At 37.3% G+C, this 16,264-nt stretch overlaps 1 protein-coding gene across 1 annotated transcript; it reads right to left on the bottom strand.

Annotated features, from left to right (window-relative positions):
- Positions 1 to 7,997: 7,997 nt before the first annotated feature.
- Positions 7,998 to 15,658, bottom strand: LOC149229905 (ran-binding protein 1 homolog b-like). Its single transcript, XM_089378781.1, has 4 exons — positions 15,269 to 15,658; positions 13,995 to 14,146; positions 13,706 to 13,831; positions 7,998 to 8,675 (listed from the first exon to the last, which is right to left on the bottom strand). Exons 1-4 carry the CDS (start codon positions 15,442 to 15,444, stop codon positions 8,437 to 8,439), a joined length of 693 nt encoding a protein of 230 aa, XP_089234907.1. The 5' UTR covers positions 15,445 to 15,658; the 3' UTR covers positions 7,998 to 8,436.
- Between the last annotated feature and the right edge of the window lie 606 nt (positions 15,659 to 16,264).

Raw genomic sequence — 16,264 nt, 5'->3', positions numbered from 1 at the left:
AAGGGGAGTTGCAACAATGAGGATTCACAACACAAGTGTCATCATCACAAAATTGCAACATAAGTGTCTTCAGCTCAGAGTTGCATTAGATCAAAATTGTAGCACTTTGGAGTTGTAACATTGTGTTGGAATGGTGATTCATAGCAATCTGTAACATGGAGTCATAGCACCTGCCAATCAGTAGTTGTCACACCTGGAAACCAAGAGTTGCAGCACCTATCATCAAGGAGTTGTAGCACCTATACCTGCTCCCATCTATAGCTTTTCCTCCTAAATACGAATGGTTAGCATCAAAAGGTAATTATTTACTAAAACTAGTAAGAAAAAACGTAAAACAATATATTAAGAGAATAGTTGTTTAACCTTAGACAAAAATGCATTCAAATAGCAAAAAAAAAAATTGTTAAAAGTGAGGTGAAAATGGGATAAATATATGCAAAAATGTCATAAACGAGTTTTGGAAAGATGCTAAATTGGGTGCCCAAACATCTTTTAGAGTGCAAAGAGATTTGATGTCTCTCGGCACTAGGTAGATCCAGAGTTCAGTTAGATCAGGTAGTTCACATTGAAATATTTTATTTATAATTCGCGTTCTCCACATTAAAAATCATTTATCCACTTTTAATATTATTTTATTATTATATGCAAATAATTTTTTAACAAATATACCATATAAAATTAGTCATTTTCATTTCATATCCCAAAACATATATATATACATGTTATAAATTTAAATAAATTGTAAAACATGTCAGAGAACGAAACCCATAAGTATATATGAAACACAAAAATATTGAAGAAATTAAAAACAAGTCAAAATCCATTTTAACTCCAAATTTACCAAGCACCAAAAGGGATCAAATCTTTTAAGATGTAAGAGATTTGGTCTCTCTCGCCCCTTGTTAGATACGAAATTAAGATATATCTAAATTGGTTTAATTATTAATTATAATTCACTAAAAATATAATTTTAAATTTTATGTTTTTCGTTTATTATTATTTTTTTTATTCTAATTTGATTGAATCAAAATGTTTTATTAATAATTATTAATTATTATATTTTATGTTTATGAAATTTGTCAAGCCAGGAGTAACTCCAGTTTGGCAGAAAACTGATACAATTTATTTCATTAGGTAGCTATTGTTATATACAAAGAATGTCACTGCTCAGTTCATCTTTTGATCACTGTTCACATTCCAAATTCTCTCAATCGCAGAGGATTAGGTGTCAAAATTCCCCCCCTTAATCTGAAGGGATGTTGGTGAGTCCAAGCATCGTTCTGAATCTTTCAAGCTTTTCTCCTCCAAGCGCTTTGGTGAAGATCTCTGCAATTTGCTCATTTGTGGAACAATGACGGAGATGGATTGTTTTGGCCTCAACATGATGTCGGATTAGATGATATTTAGTATTGATGTGCTTTGTACGATCATGGAACTTTGGGTTCTTGGCCAACTTTATTGCAGAGGTGTTGTCAATCATGAGTGGAGTTGATTGTACTTGTTTTACCTGCAAATCTTCAAGAATTTTCCTGAGCCACACAATTTCTTTCGTTGTTTCAGCTGCTACCACGTATTCTGCTTCTGTTGTGGAATCTGCTGGAACTGATTGTTTGCATGATCTCCAAGAGACAGTTCCTGATCCAAGACTCATAGCATATCCTAAAGTAGATACCCCAGTTTCTTTGTCTCCATCGAAGTCTGAATCAGAGTATCCAATCAAGCTGAAGTTGTTCACTTGTGTATACTTGATTCCAAGGTCTTGAGTTCCCTTCAAGTACCTTAGAACTCTTTTTGCAACAGACCAATGTCCCTCACAAGGCTTTTGCATAAACCTGGAGAAGATTCCAACAGCAAATGAAATGTTTGGTCTGGTAGTAGTGAGGTAGATGAGACTTCCTACAAGTTGTCTATACTTTGTTGCATCCTCGAATTCCTTTCCTTCAATAGATGTGAGCTTTAAGTTTTGTTCCATTGGAGTAGAAAGAGGATTGCACTCTGTCATGCCAAATCTGTTTAACAAATCTCCAATGTATTTCTTTTGAGAAAGAAATATGGATTTTGGATGTTGGGTTACTTCAATGCCAAGATAGTAATGAACATAGCCCAAATCAGTCATTTCAAAACTTTTCCCCAATTCCTTCTTTATGGATGCAATGTAGCTTTCATTGTTCCCTGTCATTAAAAGATCATCTACATATACCACAAGATATACAACTGTTTTGCCAACTTTCTTGACAAATAAAGTTGCATCATCAAAATCAAAATGATTGAAATTGAGTTTCAGAAGATGCTCAATTAGTTTTTCATACCAGGCTCGCAGTGCTTGTTTGAGGCCATACAAGGACTTCACAAGTTTGCATACTTTTTGTTCATGTCCTTTCACAGCAAATCCTTCAAGTTGGGACATAAAAACATTCTCTTTTAGATCTCCATTCAAGAAGGCAGTTTTCACATCCATTTGATGGACTTTCCAACCGTTCTGCGCTGCTAGTGCAAAGAGTGTCCGGATGGTGGCCCATTTTGCTGTGGGGGCAAAAGTTTCCTCATAATCGACCCTTTCCTTCTGTGCAAAACCTTTTGCCACAAGCCTAGATTTGTGCTTGTCAAGTGAGCCATCAGCTTTGTACTTGTTCTTGTAGACCCACTTGCAGCCAATTGGTTTGGTTCCAAATGGAGGATCAACCAGCTTCCAAGTGTCGTTCTTTATGAGGACATCATACTCCTTTTGCATCGCTTCTTTCCATTCATCATGAGAAGCAGCTTCTTTGAAGGAAGTTGGTTCAAAATCTGTAGACAAGTTCAATTCACAATATGAGTCATATGACAAGTTCTCCTAAATCAAGCAACCAATCATTTTTCGAAGAAGCAAGTGAAGCATTAAACAAATCTTCATTTACTCCAATGTTACATTGTGCCTCAATATAGTGAGCGGATTCAGGTGCTTTACCTTTGTCTGTATCATTAGTTTTACCTTTCTGTTGGTTTCTTTTCTGTTCAATTTTGTCCCATGGTAGCTTGCATGTAGAGGCATCATGTGATCCATTTCTTTTGCAGCGAATGCAATGTAAGTCTTCCTTTTCTCCTTGAGAATGTCTGCCCCCCTGCCTCTGAAATATCTTCCTCTTCTTCTTCATCCACCTCTTCCTCTTGTAGAATCTTGAGCAGGATGCTTTTCTTTATGAGCAAGGCACACAGTCTCTTCAGAAGATTCAGGGGTTGTCTTCTTTCCAAAGGCTTTCTCTCTTTCAGCAAACTTTTTCACAAGAGAGTCAAAGGTTATATCTTTAAGATTTCCATTTGCTTGTAAAGACTCAAGATAATTGGACTAAGTAGGATAGAGTGCCTTGAGAAAATCATTAAGAGGGATATCCAGCTCAACCTTAGTGGATTTGATATCATGCATCATAGATTTTACTTCAGATGCAAGAGCAAGAGGATCATTATTTTTCAGTTCAAGAGTGAAGAGTTTAGCTGAACAACTTCAAGTGCAGAATGCGAGTCATAGAGTTCTTTCAGCTTTTGTAAAGCTTCAAAGGCAGTTGAATATGATGAAATATGGCGACTCACCTCTTCATTTACAGATGTTGAGATTAATGCATAGGCTTTGTTGTTCTTGTTTTCCAAAATGACGAGCTCTTTGTCTAAGGTAGGCTGCACTGGGTCATTGTCTCCTTCTTCGACACACTCCTTTCCACAACTCATTGAAAATGAGGGTGTGTTTTATCATCCGGGACTATTCAGGATAGTTCTCCTTGCCAGTGAGAACTATTCCTACCATAGAGATGATTGAATGCATTCTGTAAAAAAACTTCTGCTGATAGAAAAAATACTTCTGCTGATATACAGTGAAATTGTACTTAAAAGGGCAAAAAGATTTCAAATACTTTTATGTACTATGTTTCTTCAAATCCCTCCCATGTTTATAAAAGGATCCTCATATAATACATCCACCATATTCCATTCTACAAACTTAGTTCATATTCCATTCAACGCATATCTACAAACTATTCAATATATATATGTTGGTCAATATATATCAATCAATATATATGTTGGTTAATATATACCATTCTACGCATAAACCCACAACGCATAGCTCATATAAACCACAGCGTTAATGCAACCCGCAGCGCACAGCTCACATAAACCATAGTGTTAATACAACCCACAGCGCTTCAAATACCATATAAACAACGTTAATACCATGTCAGCACATTCAACGCAGTTCAATACACCATACTAGTGTTTCAAATACCATATAAACATTAATTTAACAGTGTACACAACAATTCAAATGTTGTGTTAAAAATTGGACAGCGTTAAAACCATCATTCAACGCATTCAAATGAGCCTTTTTTTTTAAAACGCAAAGCCCAGCGCTGTCACTGACATTCTTTCAAACTTGTGTGCGCAGAAATAAATAACTTTAGCAATATCTCACAACAAAGGTTCCAAAAATCGCACTATTTCATGCACAATCCATCCTACGGTGATACAATCTTTTGTTACCTGAAAGTTTTACTGTCTTTTTCCAGAAAAATGAAATGGCTCCTTCGACCATTCACACAGCCTCTATTTGAAGAATCTCAAACGTTTTGCTCTAGCAAACATTCATGTGACAGCGTCTGGGCTTCCAGCAATCATCAACAGGATTGAATGCATAATCCAGCAATCACCGCAGAACAATGTTTTTGCTTCACATTAGGTTCACCATACCACCGTTTGTGGAATAACGCAGTTACTAAAGTTTCAGTCTTCAACCATGGCTGGGCAAAGCGTAGGTAATGGCAGAAAATGTTATGGCGTTCAGCGTTCAGACCTGCCCACCATGTCAGGTCTGAGTATATAGAATATGACAAACAAAGGGCGTAGGCAATGTCAAGAGCAGATCTGGAGGAGCAGCGCTGGTATATAGAGAGCAGACAGAGGAGTTACAAGGAGCATGAGAGCTAAAAAGACGCTGGCTCTGATACCATGTCAGGCCAGGAGTAACTCCAGTTTGGCAGAAAACTGATACGATTTATTTCATTAGGTAGCTATTGTTATATACAAAGAATGTGACTGCTCAATTCATCTTCTGATGACTGTTCACATTCCAAATTCTCCCAATCGCAGAGGATTAGGTGTCAACATAATTTGATTGAGTCCAAATGTTTTAATAGAAAATTACATCTCTACCATATTAAGATATTAGTTATGCTTATTAATTTGACATAAATAAGATATTAAAATATTTATTTTCCTTCATATTTGCTTTGTCCACTGTTTCAGGTGTACACTCCACCCAACATCAAGGACCAGAAAGCTTAATGATGATCATGCTAATGTTGAAAAGCCTTAAATAAAAATAAGTGTACACTCCACCCAACATCAAGGACGAGAAAGCTTAATGATGATCATGCTAACGTTGAAAAGCCTTAAATAAAAATAAACAAACAAATTATTTTTGTATCCTGAGCAAAACACATGGCTCAACAGTGATAAAGAATATGTTAAACACATTATTTCTTAGAATCACAAAGTTCAAACTACGAGCTTAATGATGGTCACAAGACTCTGGAAGAGCCTTAAATAAAAATAAATAAACAAATTATTTTTGTATCCCTGAAAACAGAGCACATGGCTGAACAGTTATAAAGAATATGTACATTATTTCTTAGAATCACAAAGTTCAAACTATGTAAGTGTATTTTGCATGTGCCTTAAATAAAAATAAACAAACAATTATTTTTGTATCCCTCACAACAGAGCACATGGCTCAATGGTTATAATTTATTTTTTAAAATCACAAAGTCCAAATTATGTATGTGTATTTGTGCAACAATTATTAACGATGTCAAATCTATCTATTTATACATTTAAAAATGTATTTAAATTAAAGAAAAAAAAATAACAATTCATCAAGTTATATTTTCAAATTCAAACCAAAAAACACAACATAAAAAAATTAAAAAACTTTAAAAAACTTAATACCATTAAAAATGCATATTTCAATACATTTTAGTTTTATTTTTCCAAAAGGTGGGACGAGAGGAGGGGAAGGGCCTATAGTTAAGAGGTATCAAGTTAAGAGGTATGCATGGGATTGGGACACATGGTATGTATGGAGATTGGGAGATGTGAAACTATCACGCAAAAATGCATAGATTGTTACAAGGTATAATACTGGCCAAAATCGGTGTCCAATATTAGAATCTTGGAAAACTCACTTATCCTCATTCAACACTTATGTAAATGAACTTCACCCCCAACAAAAACAAATCAAATCATTTGAAGAACTTATTGAAGCGAATAAGAAGAATCTGGACATATTCCAAATCACTCTTGCAGGCAACCCGCTTTAAGAAAAACAATTGGAAGTTAAAAGAGGTGTGGTGGACCTGCCCTAATCCCGGCCAAAATCATGTGTCCGATATTAGAATCTTGGAAAACTCACTTCCTCGTTCAACGCTTAGGCGAAGGAACTTCACCCCAACAAAAAAAAATCAAAATCATGTGTCCAATAACTTCCTCGTTCAACGCTTAGGCGAAGGAACTTCACCCCAACAAAAAAAAATCAAATCATTTGAAGAACTTATTGAAGCGAATAAGAAGAAATCTGGACGATATTCCAAATCACTCTTGAAGGCAACTCGCTTTAAGAAAAACAAGTGAAGTTAATGGAGGGCGTGGTGGACCCGCCCTAATCCTAAAGAATTAAAGAATTGAATTAAGTTTTGTTTAGACATAGGGACGCCACAGAAATCAAGCAAGGAATAGGGGAAGGCATCATTTTAAAAGTTGGTGTGTGAGCCCAATGGCTATCATGGCAACTCCCATTAAACTTGGAGCATGCAGACGGCAAGCCCTTATATCTTCTAGATCGGGCTAAGACCATTTGCAGCACACAATAGAGGCAAATAAGAACCATCATCGCACTGGGGGCATTAATGAAACATCATGTCATTACTGCGCAGAACTCATGTGGGATTAAGCCGATGATGCCATCCTATCCGATGATTACCATTTTGGAATCCATGCCCAGGATAAATTGTCGCAAAAAGAGCAGACAAGCTTGGCAAGTTCCCACAGAATTCCAAGTCACCAGTCTGGTGCATCGCCTTTCCATGTGGTTCAACTACAGGATAGTTTCAGGCCCTCCAACAAAACTTAATGAGGAAGATGAAAGCCTAAACAAGATGTAAGCCTCTAACTAAAGGAGGAAGGTTATCCAACAAAACCAAGGGAGGAAGATGAAAGCCTAAAAAAGCAAGAAAAATTGAGGTTCGAACTCCTCTAGGGAAGATGAAAGGTAGTTATACAATCTCGGACTCTATGCAGATGGTATGGCACTACATAGTAAGCTAGATTGTTTACTCTGAAGCTGTTAAAACCATGTATTCCATTTTTAAACATAAACAAGCAAGTATTACTTGATGATTCAGCTACTACAAATTCTTTAAAGTTATACTTGAAGATTCAGCTACTACACCATTCTTATTAAAACACTAAACTCCTGGAAATTTTCCATCCAATTAATCATAGAACAATCTTCACTACATAAAATTTATTTGACTGGACCACAACTAGGTGACCAACCACTACACATTTTCCAATAGTAAAAATATTCTTGGAATTGAAGATAAGATGCTCATACTACACAGATTTTTCCTCCATCCAAAATAGGAAATCAACGTTTTTTGCCTAAATGAGGCAAATGTCATGTACTCAATATTTGCATAACCACAGATCCATTCAGTAACACTATTCAATGGAACAATTTGCATTTAGAACTGTTTTAGGTCTAATAAAATGAAAGTTCCGATGAACCTCAGATCCATTCATTAACTATTCATTGCAACACGCTGCATTTAGTTGTGTTAGGTGTAGTAAAATCAAAGTACAATTAAAATTCCAATGAACTAGCAAAACATGCCAACATCAATACACCATCATTACAAATTCAATGGAAACAAGCTCAGAAGTTCAAAGTAACAAAAATGGTTGGGGACAAGAAGTAAACAGAATGCTCACATTTACAGTAAATATCTTAGTGTAGATATCTAGATCACATGCATACCAATGTCATTGGAAACACACCATTCTGACATGGCCAAATTTTTTTGCAAAAAATGTAGTAACCGAACAACTGCCTGTTAAGGAATAATCAAGAAGTTCTGGATAGTAATACTGAAACAACAAATAATTGGACTTACCAAAACCCCTGACACCTGACTCATAAACAATGACTATCTAACAAAACATATCCAATTCGTGTGCCAAATACACAAGGGCAAACAAACAATAAACTCAGGGGAAATGCCCTAAAAAAGCTACATAAGCCACACTATAGTTTCCGGACTATAGGTCATACACGGATGCATCTACAACAGCACATTCTTATTGGAAAAATATCTCTAAAATGAAATCTTTAGAAAATTTCAAATAGAATCACAATCAAGCTTCCGTTTTAGCTTCAGTTGAAATTGACCCTGTAGGCTTCTCTTCCTTGACTTCTGTCTTGTCGCCTTCCTTTTCCTCCACTTTGCTAACTTCCTTTGGTTCCTCTTTCTTATCACCAACCTTTAAACTTTTGATAAGTTCAGCAGCCGATTCTGCAGCTTCCTCACTCTCTTCTGTATTCTTACCTTCAGACCCAGCAATTTCTTCGAAAAGATCTCTAAACTTCTTAGCATCTGCATTCAGAAAGTACATAGATAACATCAAGTAAATCCTCTATTTAGATTTATACTGTATGATAAAGCAGCAAAAAATAAATCAGAAGAAATACCATCCACTCAATTAATAATTGTGATAAGTTCAAGTTAACCATCCCCTTATCTTTGCAAGGCATCCAAACTGTATTGTATTGAGAAAAGGTAAATTACTAACGCAGAGCATTAGATACATGCAATTTGGGCTCTGTAATATATCATCAACCCCAAACCAACGAAAACTAATAATATGGCCCTTAATGCAGTGTTTTATGATAAACATTGTGTTTAATATATAAAGCAATCCTATCATTTTGCTATCATCACAGATAAATCAAAGCCAGCCTAAGCTCAAGATTTTACTATGCTGCCCAGGGAAAAACTAATCTTGAGTCCTTACATAATATTGCAGTATTTGATGAAAACTACTTTGCTTGATATATACACAATGTGACAGCCCCTGGTTACTTTTCCAATTATTGTAAAGATTGTAAATTATTTTGATTAAAAATGGGGTGAGTCTAGGGACACTGATTTCCAGAACCAAGATGGGGAAAATTGCTAGGAATGTTTGATCTGTTTGATGGCAACCATGGAGTCTGACAGGTGCACACAAGGGACAGGTTGCATAAATATCCACTGGAAATGAGGACAAGAGCATGCTCCCTTGTAACTGCATTCAAGCAAACAAGGACAGCAGGATCAATGAAAATATGGCCATGCAGTAAGGAACCAATTTGTGACTAAGAGCATGTGGAGACTGCTGACCACCTGTGGATGATTACAAAAAGATGCTGATGATGCCAGAGATGCTAACAAGGTTGATGAGGATTTGTCGTAACCTGGCATCATAAAAGGGTTCATGTTGCATTAATGACTTTACCGACCTACTCAGAAGATGTAACATACAGCACTGACATCATAGAGGGGTTCTGGTTGCATTAATGACTTTACCAACCTACTCAGAAGATGTAACATACAGCACTGGCATCATAAAGAGAAGGCGGAGAGAAAGGTCGAGAAAGGAGTAGATAAGTGGAGAAGAATTTGGTGTCAAGAGAGGGAGGAGAGGAAAGCAGCAGAAAAAGCGAGGAGGGAGCTACGCTGTGGGGGATTTGTGCTTTGCTGGAACAATCCGTGACAAGGAAGAGTTCAAAGAATACTTTATCTATGTGTAACAGCTTTGATGCAACCATAAGAATAAGACAGTGATCACAGAGAAATCCTTGTGGAGGATACAAAGAAAACCTGACTGGAAAATCATGAAACCAAATCACACAGTAAGCCTGCATTTGTCCCAGCATCTGAAGGGAGTTTGAAGCAACAGCATAAGAGGAGCTGGGCTCAATAACTCGGAGGAAGCAGTGAGCAAGTTTTGCCTTGTTACCCCAGTGACAGAGGGTCACTGACTTCAGTGGGTAGCTGGAGGTGGAGATGACAGACCTTTGAAAGTCCCTGTGCACAAGCTGACTGTTATAAGATGGTTGGGAATCTCGAGTCCCTGTTCCAGCTAGTAATATCGGTTTCATCACTTAAGCAATCCTCCTTATGCTCTGGAATCTGGATCAGGTGTGATTGGCTACGAGAAAGACTACTGCTCAGCCCAATCTATGGTTGGGTGGTGATTCGTAGTCCCAGATTCAGTTACCTGGCCTATAATCTAAGATAAGTATATATTGTATTTGCTATGTGCCATGAATTGCATGTTTATGTCTATTAAACCAATAAACTGTTAACTGAATGCATGGTACATGATTTCTTAAATGACTGTGTTGATATTCAGCTGATAGATCTCACAGATCATTGGTGAAAGTATAAGCGGTTCAAGTTGCATTAATGACTTTGCTGACCTGCTCAGAAGATGTGATGTACAACACTCCATGTGGTTTATTATGGTTATGGTTGGTTCAATCTAAAGCAGGGTCATAGTAGCTGTTTAGAAACATAACATTTACATTGTTGATTTCGGTACAATAGCAGGGATGAATATAAGCTTATGAGCTCAAAATCCTGATACATGTGTATGTATCCATGGGTATGCCTGTGTACGTAATCTGCATATTATGCCATTTATTATATGGAATAGGCAATGAACCTACGGCATTTAAATTAGGAACCATGCATCATACTAACAATAAGGTTGTATAGTTTAAAAGGAGGACTCTCCTGACTGCATTTGGTTGGTTTATAGAAAAGATTGCTGGAATGTGTAATGTGAATGCTCTGCTAACTGTTTTTTAAGCATTTGGAAGTATTAAAACCCCCTAGGATAATTAATGTAAGACCTGTTAATTAATGTGTAAAGATGGCTATTGTCCTTGGGCTACCTTAGCTGTTCGTGTTTAGTGATCTGTGGTATTATGACTCCTCAAGTCACTATTAAACCATGAGAACCATGCCCAGGCAGACTAGTGTGACATTGTGGATGAGAACCAAAACTAGACTCCTATAACCTCCTTTTTCATCCTTTAAATTGCAGAATTAACTGACTGTTCTAGTAATCGTTCTTGAGCACCTGAAGATGTGCACCCTAAATAATAAGAATAATACCCTGTGACATATGAATAGTCCATCCTGTGCATGTAGGATATGCACATGAGGTCCAATAAAATCACTAACCAGAATACCAGGTGTTATTAAAGCCTCTACAGGTTGATATATATGAATGTTACAGTGTGCAGGAGTATGATTCAATTCCATACGAAAATATAAAACATCTGATAGGATTTCCTTATACCTCATAGGCAAACAACCATTGTCCCTTCTATAGATGAGCAGAATAAGTGCTTGGTTCTCTACACTAAATAAAGACAAAGTATAGTACTTATTGTTGACAAAATAGGATTTAAATCACTGTTCAATTGCTTGACATTCAGCTGGTCACAGAATTGTACAGTGCATAATCATAAGTGATGTTGCGAGCCTCATTGCTCAAAGTCTAAGGGTCTTGCGAGCCATAATCACAGCCATGCATGGCATATCTTGTGATTATGGCATTTTATGAGGTCAATTCTTGTGAAGACATTTCAGTTTATAATAAATTTTGAACCTCAACAGAGTTTTGGCAAGACCTGGCTGAGCTAGGACATCAACAACACAGCTGATATGAATAACATAATCTAGCCTCAAGAGGGAGCCTCTTTTGTTTCATCACTATAACAATCTATGAAGTGGTGGAAAGCATAACAACTTCCCCTTGAATATGACACCTAAACTGAGTACAAATCCTAAATGATGCAGCCCTTGGTGCATGTCTCTCAAAGTATCGATATTTCAAATGTTGAAAGCTCTTGTGCCCATTTGATATGCATTCAATTGCAGTTTCCCTGAAGAAAGAATCTTATAAAGGTGAGGCCATGGCCAATATGTTAGCCATATCCATTGGAGTTGCCATTGCTTGACAACTTTAGTGTGATCAGTCCCACCATGATTCACATGGGCTTCTACTCAACACTGGCTGTTGCTATTGTAAGAGTCTTCAAGCTCGTTGAACCCATAGTATTGACAAGTGTATTCTTTGGGTCTCTGGTTTTCAAATTCTGCCTATGTTTTCCTCTCAGTATCATTATTTCAAATGCTGAAAGCTCTAATGCCCATTGCTGTGTATTGATTGTGGTTTCCCTGAAGAAAGAAGCTTATAAAGGTGAGCCCGAGGCCAATATGTTGGCCATATCCATTGGAGTTACTATTGCAGCTTATGGGGAGGCCAAGATGAATGCATGGGAGGTGATTCTCCAGTTAAGTGCAGTTGCAAGTGAGACTACCCAATTGGTTCTCATACAAATTCCACGAACATCAAAAGGGATTAAGTTGAATCCCATCACATCTTTGTTGCTCCTTGTTGCCTTGTTTTTCTCAGCACCCCCTGGGCCTTAGTAGAATACCCATTTCTGATAATCAGGGTCTCTTCCTTTGATTTGGATTACATGACATTTCTGCTTGTGCCTTGGCTCTTAATCTTGCAGTGTTTCTTCTGATAAGAAAGACTTCAGCCTTGACTATGAATGTTGCTGGTGTTGTCAAGGACTGGCTGCTCATAACATAATCTTTGTCTGTAATAAATGAAAAGGTTACAGTCATAAACTTGAGTGGGTGTGGACTGGCTTTTCTGGCTGTCTGTTACTATGATCATTTGAAACTTCAAGCTCTCAAGTCCAATGACAACCAACCAAAGTACCTCAGCAGTGCAGCTGATGCCAATGATGAAGGAGAAGGTTTGATAATGACGAGTGGGAGATTGTCAATCAGAGATTCAGAACCAGTAGAGAAAAATCAAACTCAAGCTTCAGGATTAGGTATTTAGATCATTAATATTGTCTTGTGCTAGAGATTACTGTTCTTGTATTGGCTCCTCTATGCCCAGATCTATTTGCAGGGAACAGGCCAGTCATTCACAGTGAAGAAGATAATGACAAGATTAGTGTATAATGATGGACAGGATGGTGCCATGGTGCCAACCTAAATCTCAAGTAAGGAGACATCTGTTCATCAATTTGTCAAGAAGCATGGCCTACAATTCAACTGCTCTAAGCCTATCACTTCTTCCACCTGTCAAATAAATTGTTTCTTGTTTGTTTAGTTGACTATGTTTCTAATAAATATACTATTGTTTGATGTAAAAAGACAAAACAAAACAAAAAATATGGAAAGTTGCGACCCCCTTTTCGTCACTACAAATTGAAATCGGATTACCATAGTGACCACCTCTGCTTATTGGAATCAAAAAGGGGGTGGGTTATGCACAATCCTCCGTATCATTTGCTATTACCAGAGATAATTTAAGCCACCCTAAACTCAAGTCTTAACTATGCTGATAGGGTGTTTGGGGAGGGGGATCCCTTACCAACCCACTATAATCTGCACAAAAGCATCCTAAGAACATATGTAAAATCAACCCTTCAATGAAATGATCCAAGAATAGAGGTACTCAAACATTATTTTATCAAAGAAAAATACAAGACAGAAAGAAAAGATCAAAACAAGGATTAGAAGAGTCTAAGAACAGTGCTCACTGTCTACAGAGCCAAGACGAATGCAGAAGAGTTCTTCCTTCAGTTCCCCATCTGAGAAATCAGTTGCATGCCAGACCCAAGTTTTATCACTACCTGCGTGCTCCTGAAGTGACATTGGGGAATGAACTGCAAGGAAAAAAAAAAAGAAACAATATAATCCAGATAATAAGGATCAACACAAATTCTCGGCACAGAAAGCCTCTTAAAACTTGGACGTAAGATAAGCTATTACAATCTCAGGGGGGAAATTACACAAAACAAAAAAAAACAAACAAACAAATTTACATACTTAAATGGTTTGCACATATTTTCAATGTCTTGGATTGCCTCATGACCAACCGAACCTTTGTAGTATCCTTGTGCTTAAGAAACTTTACTGTTCCTACACCACGCTCCTTCCATTGATTCCCATCCTTGTCAAACCTGTACAGCTTGGCCTTCCTGCAGGGTCAAACATATAAAAAAGAATGGGAATATTAATAAACAATGAAACTGCATTAGGATCATTTTAAGAGCCCATGGCATCCATTAGAAATAACGTCCGCAATATCCCACCATATCAAATGCATTCAAAGGTAAATTACCAACGACCTATTAAAGCACAAGAGATATTCCTTAACATTACCGAAAAGGATCCCCCAAAAAAGTTCAATAATAACATCAAACATGTAAGAATACAAATCATCAACTATTTAATAACAAAAGAATGCTCATCCCATACATCCCCATAAAGTACAGAAATGATCAACAGCCTGTTCAAAACATCATAGAAAGTCAACGAAAACAGTTGACAGAAGACCAAAACAGACATATCCCTGAATCATACCACCTCACAACATAAAAAGACAAATCACCCTAATGCCAATAACCAAAAGACAGATTATCAAATAGGCCCAATTCAGTATTCAATGGCTAATCCAAAAACCAAAAAATACGAAACCCCGTATGCTTAACAATAACAAATGACCATCACACCCCCCACCAAACCAGAATAACAGAGAAACCATCATAGATTCTTCAAAGACATTGAAAAAACGATGGCGTATAGTTCAACAAAATATAAAAAGACTCGTCAAAATACAAAACCCCCAATGATAACAAATAAACCATCAAATGCATCCCCGAAAAAATCTTCATCGGCAGCCTATCAACATAGGAAAACAATTATTACAGACCATAATGAGATCAAAAAATGCTGATCAAAATATCAATGGGACATCAAAACAACAAGAAACTCACAAAATACACAGAAAAGCAAAACCCTAATTACCCGATAAAACAAACCATAGCCCGCTAAATGCATCTACCATAGAGTTTCTTCAGCACCCCATTGAAATGACAAATCCGATCATCATCAACAAGCGAACAAAACATCGAGAACCCGATAAAAACAGATCTTACTAAAAAGGAGAAAAATTAGAAGTAAATAACTGCCCAAATGCATCTTCCTTATAGTCAAGGACCCATTTATGTGCACAGGAAAAGGGCCACCGAAGAGGCCATGAAAACAACTTTCAACTGAGAAAACAAAATCATGAAATAGCCATGGATTAAGAAATTTACATGTCAAGAAGGACATCCTCCTCTTCTTCTCCCGTCGTGACTGCAACCTCCTCAAGCTTAACAATGGGTGCAACCTGGGCACCAGTGTCCTCTTCCTTTCCGGCATCATCCTCGTTCTCTCTCGAATCGTCATCTACTGCCCGTGTAAGAACAGGATCCTCCTGAGTTCCAGCCATCCCAATACCAGATAGTGCACAGAGGGAGGGCTCGAATGAATTCGATGGATCCAAAATATGCCAGAAACTCGCCCAATATCAGACACGAATGCGAAACCCCGAGGATTTTGGACAAAGGATTTAACTGTGCAAAAATGCTTCGAAGGCAAAGGGCAAAGAGGTCGATGGAGAGAAAACACTCTATATAAGGGTTTTTGAGGTCGATGGAGAGAAAACACTCTATATAAGGGTTTTGAAGAGGGAAGGCCGGTAGCTGTTAAAGATTGAGAGTAAAAGTAGCATCGTTAAAGATAATATAATAAATTATTACATGGATGGTTGGGGGGTTTCTGTTGGGGGGTTTCAAAGGGAGAGAAGGCTCATGGAATAACCCCTAAATCATCTCCGACATGAGAGACCTACTTCATTCATGTTGTCATGTTGGGACCAGAGGTTGCTGTGCGTTTTTTGTTTTCGCAATTTTGAACTCTTCCCTGGGTGATATATTATTGTGTTTATTGTAATAATAATGGGGATGGGGTTGAGGGGTTTGTAAATGAGATAAATATGGAAAAGTAATTAGAAATATTGGTTTTAAATTATTATAATAAGTATTGTTGTGGTTCATCCATGATAAGTTGTAGGGTAGTTGGTTTGTATGGGGTTTAGTTGTTACAAGGTCTTAAGTTCAAATGTCATGGGGAGGGGTTGAGAATGGAAGTCATCTTGGGGGCATCAAAACTATTCCAAGGGGCATCTTCCACTGAGCTTTACACAATCCTCGATGTTGAGGATGAAAATAATATGAATATGCCAAGCTCACTCTACAACCTAGTATGGT

Source organism: Pinus tabuliformis, chromosome J (assembly GCF_031772625.1).
Source record: "Pinus tabuliformis cultivar Carrire ecotype Pingquan chromosome J, CPIR1, whole genome shotgun sequence".
Lineage (NCBI taxonomy): Eukaryota > Viridiplantae > Streptophyta > Pinopsida > Pinales > Pinaceae > Pinus > Pinus tabuliformis.
This window is presented reverse-complemented; position numbering and strand designations above follow the sequence as displayed.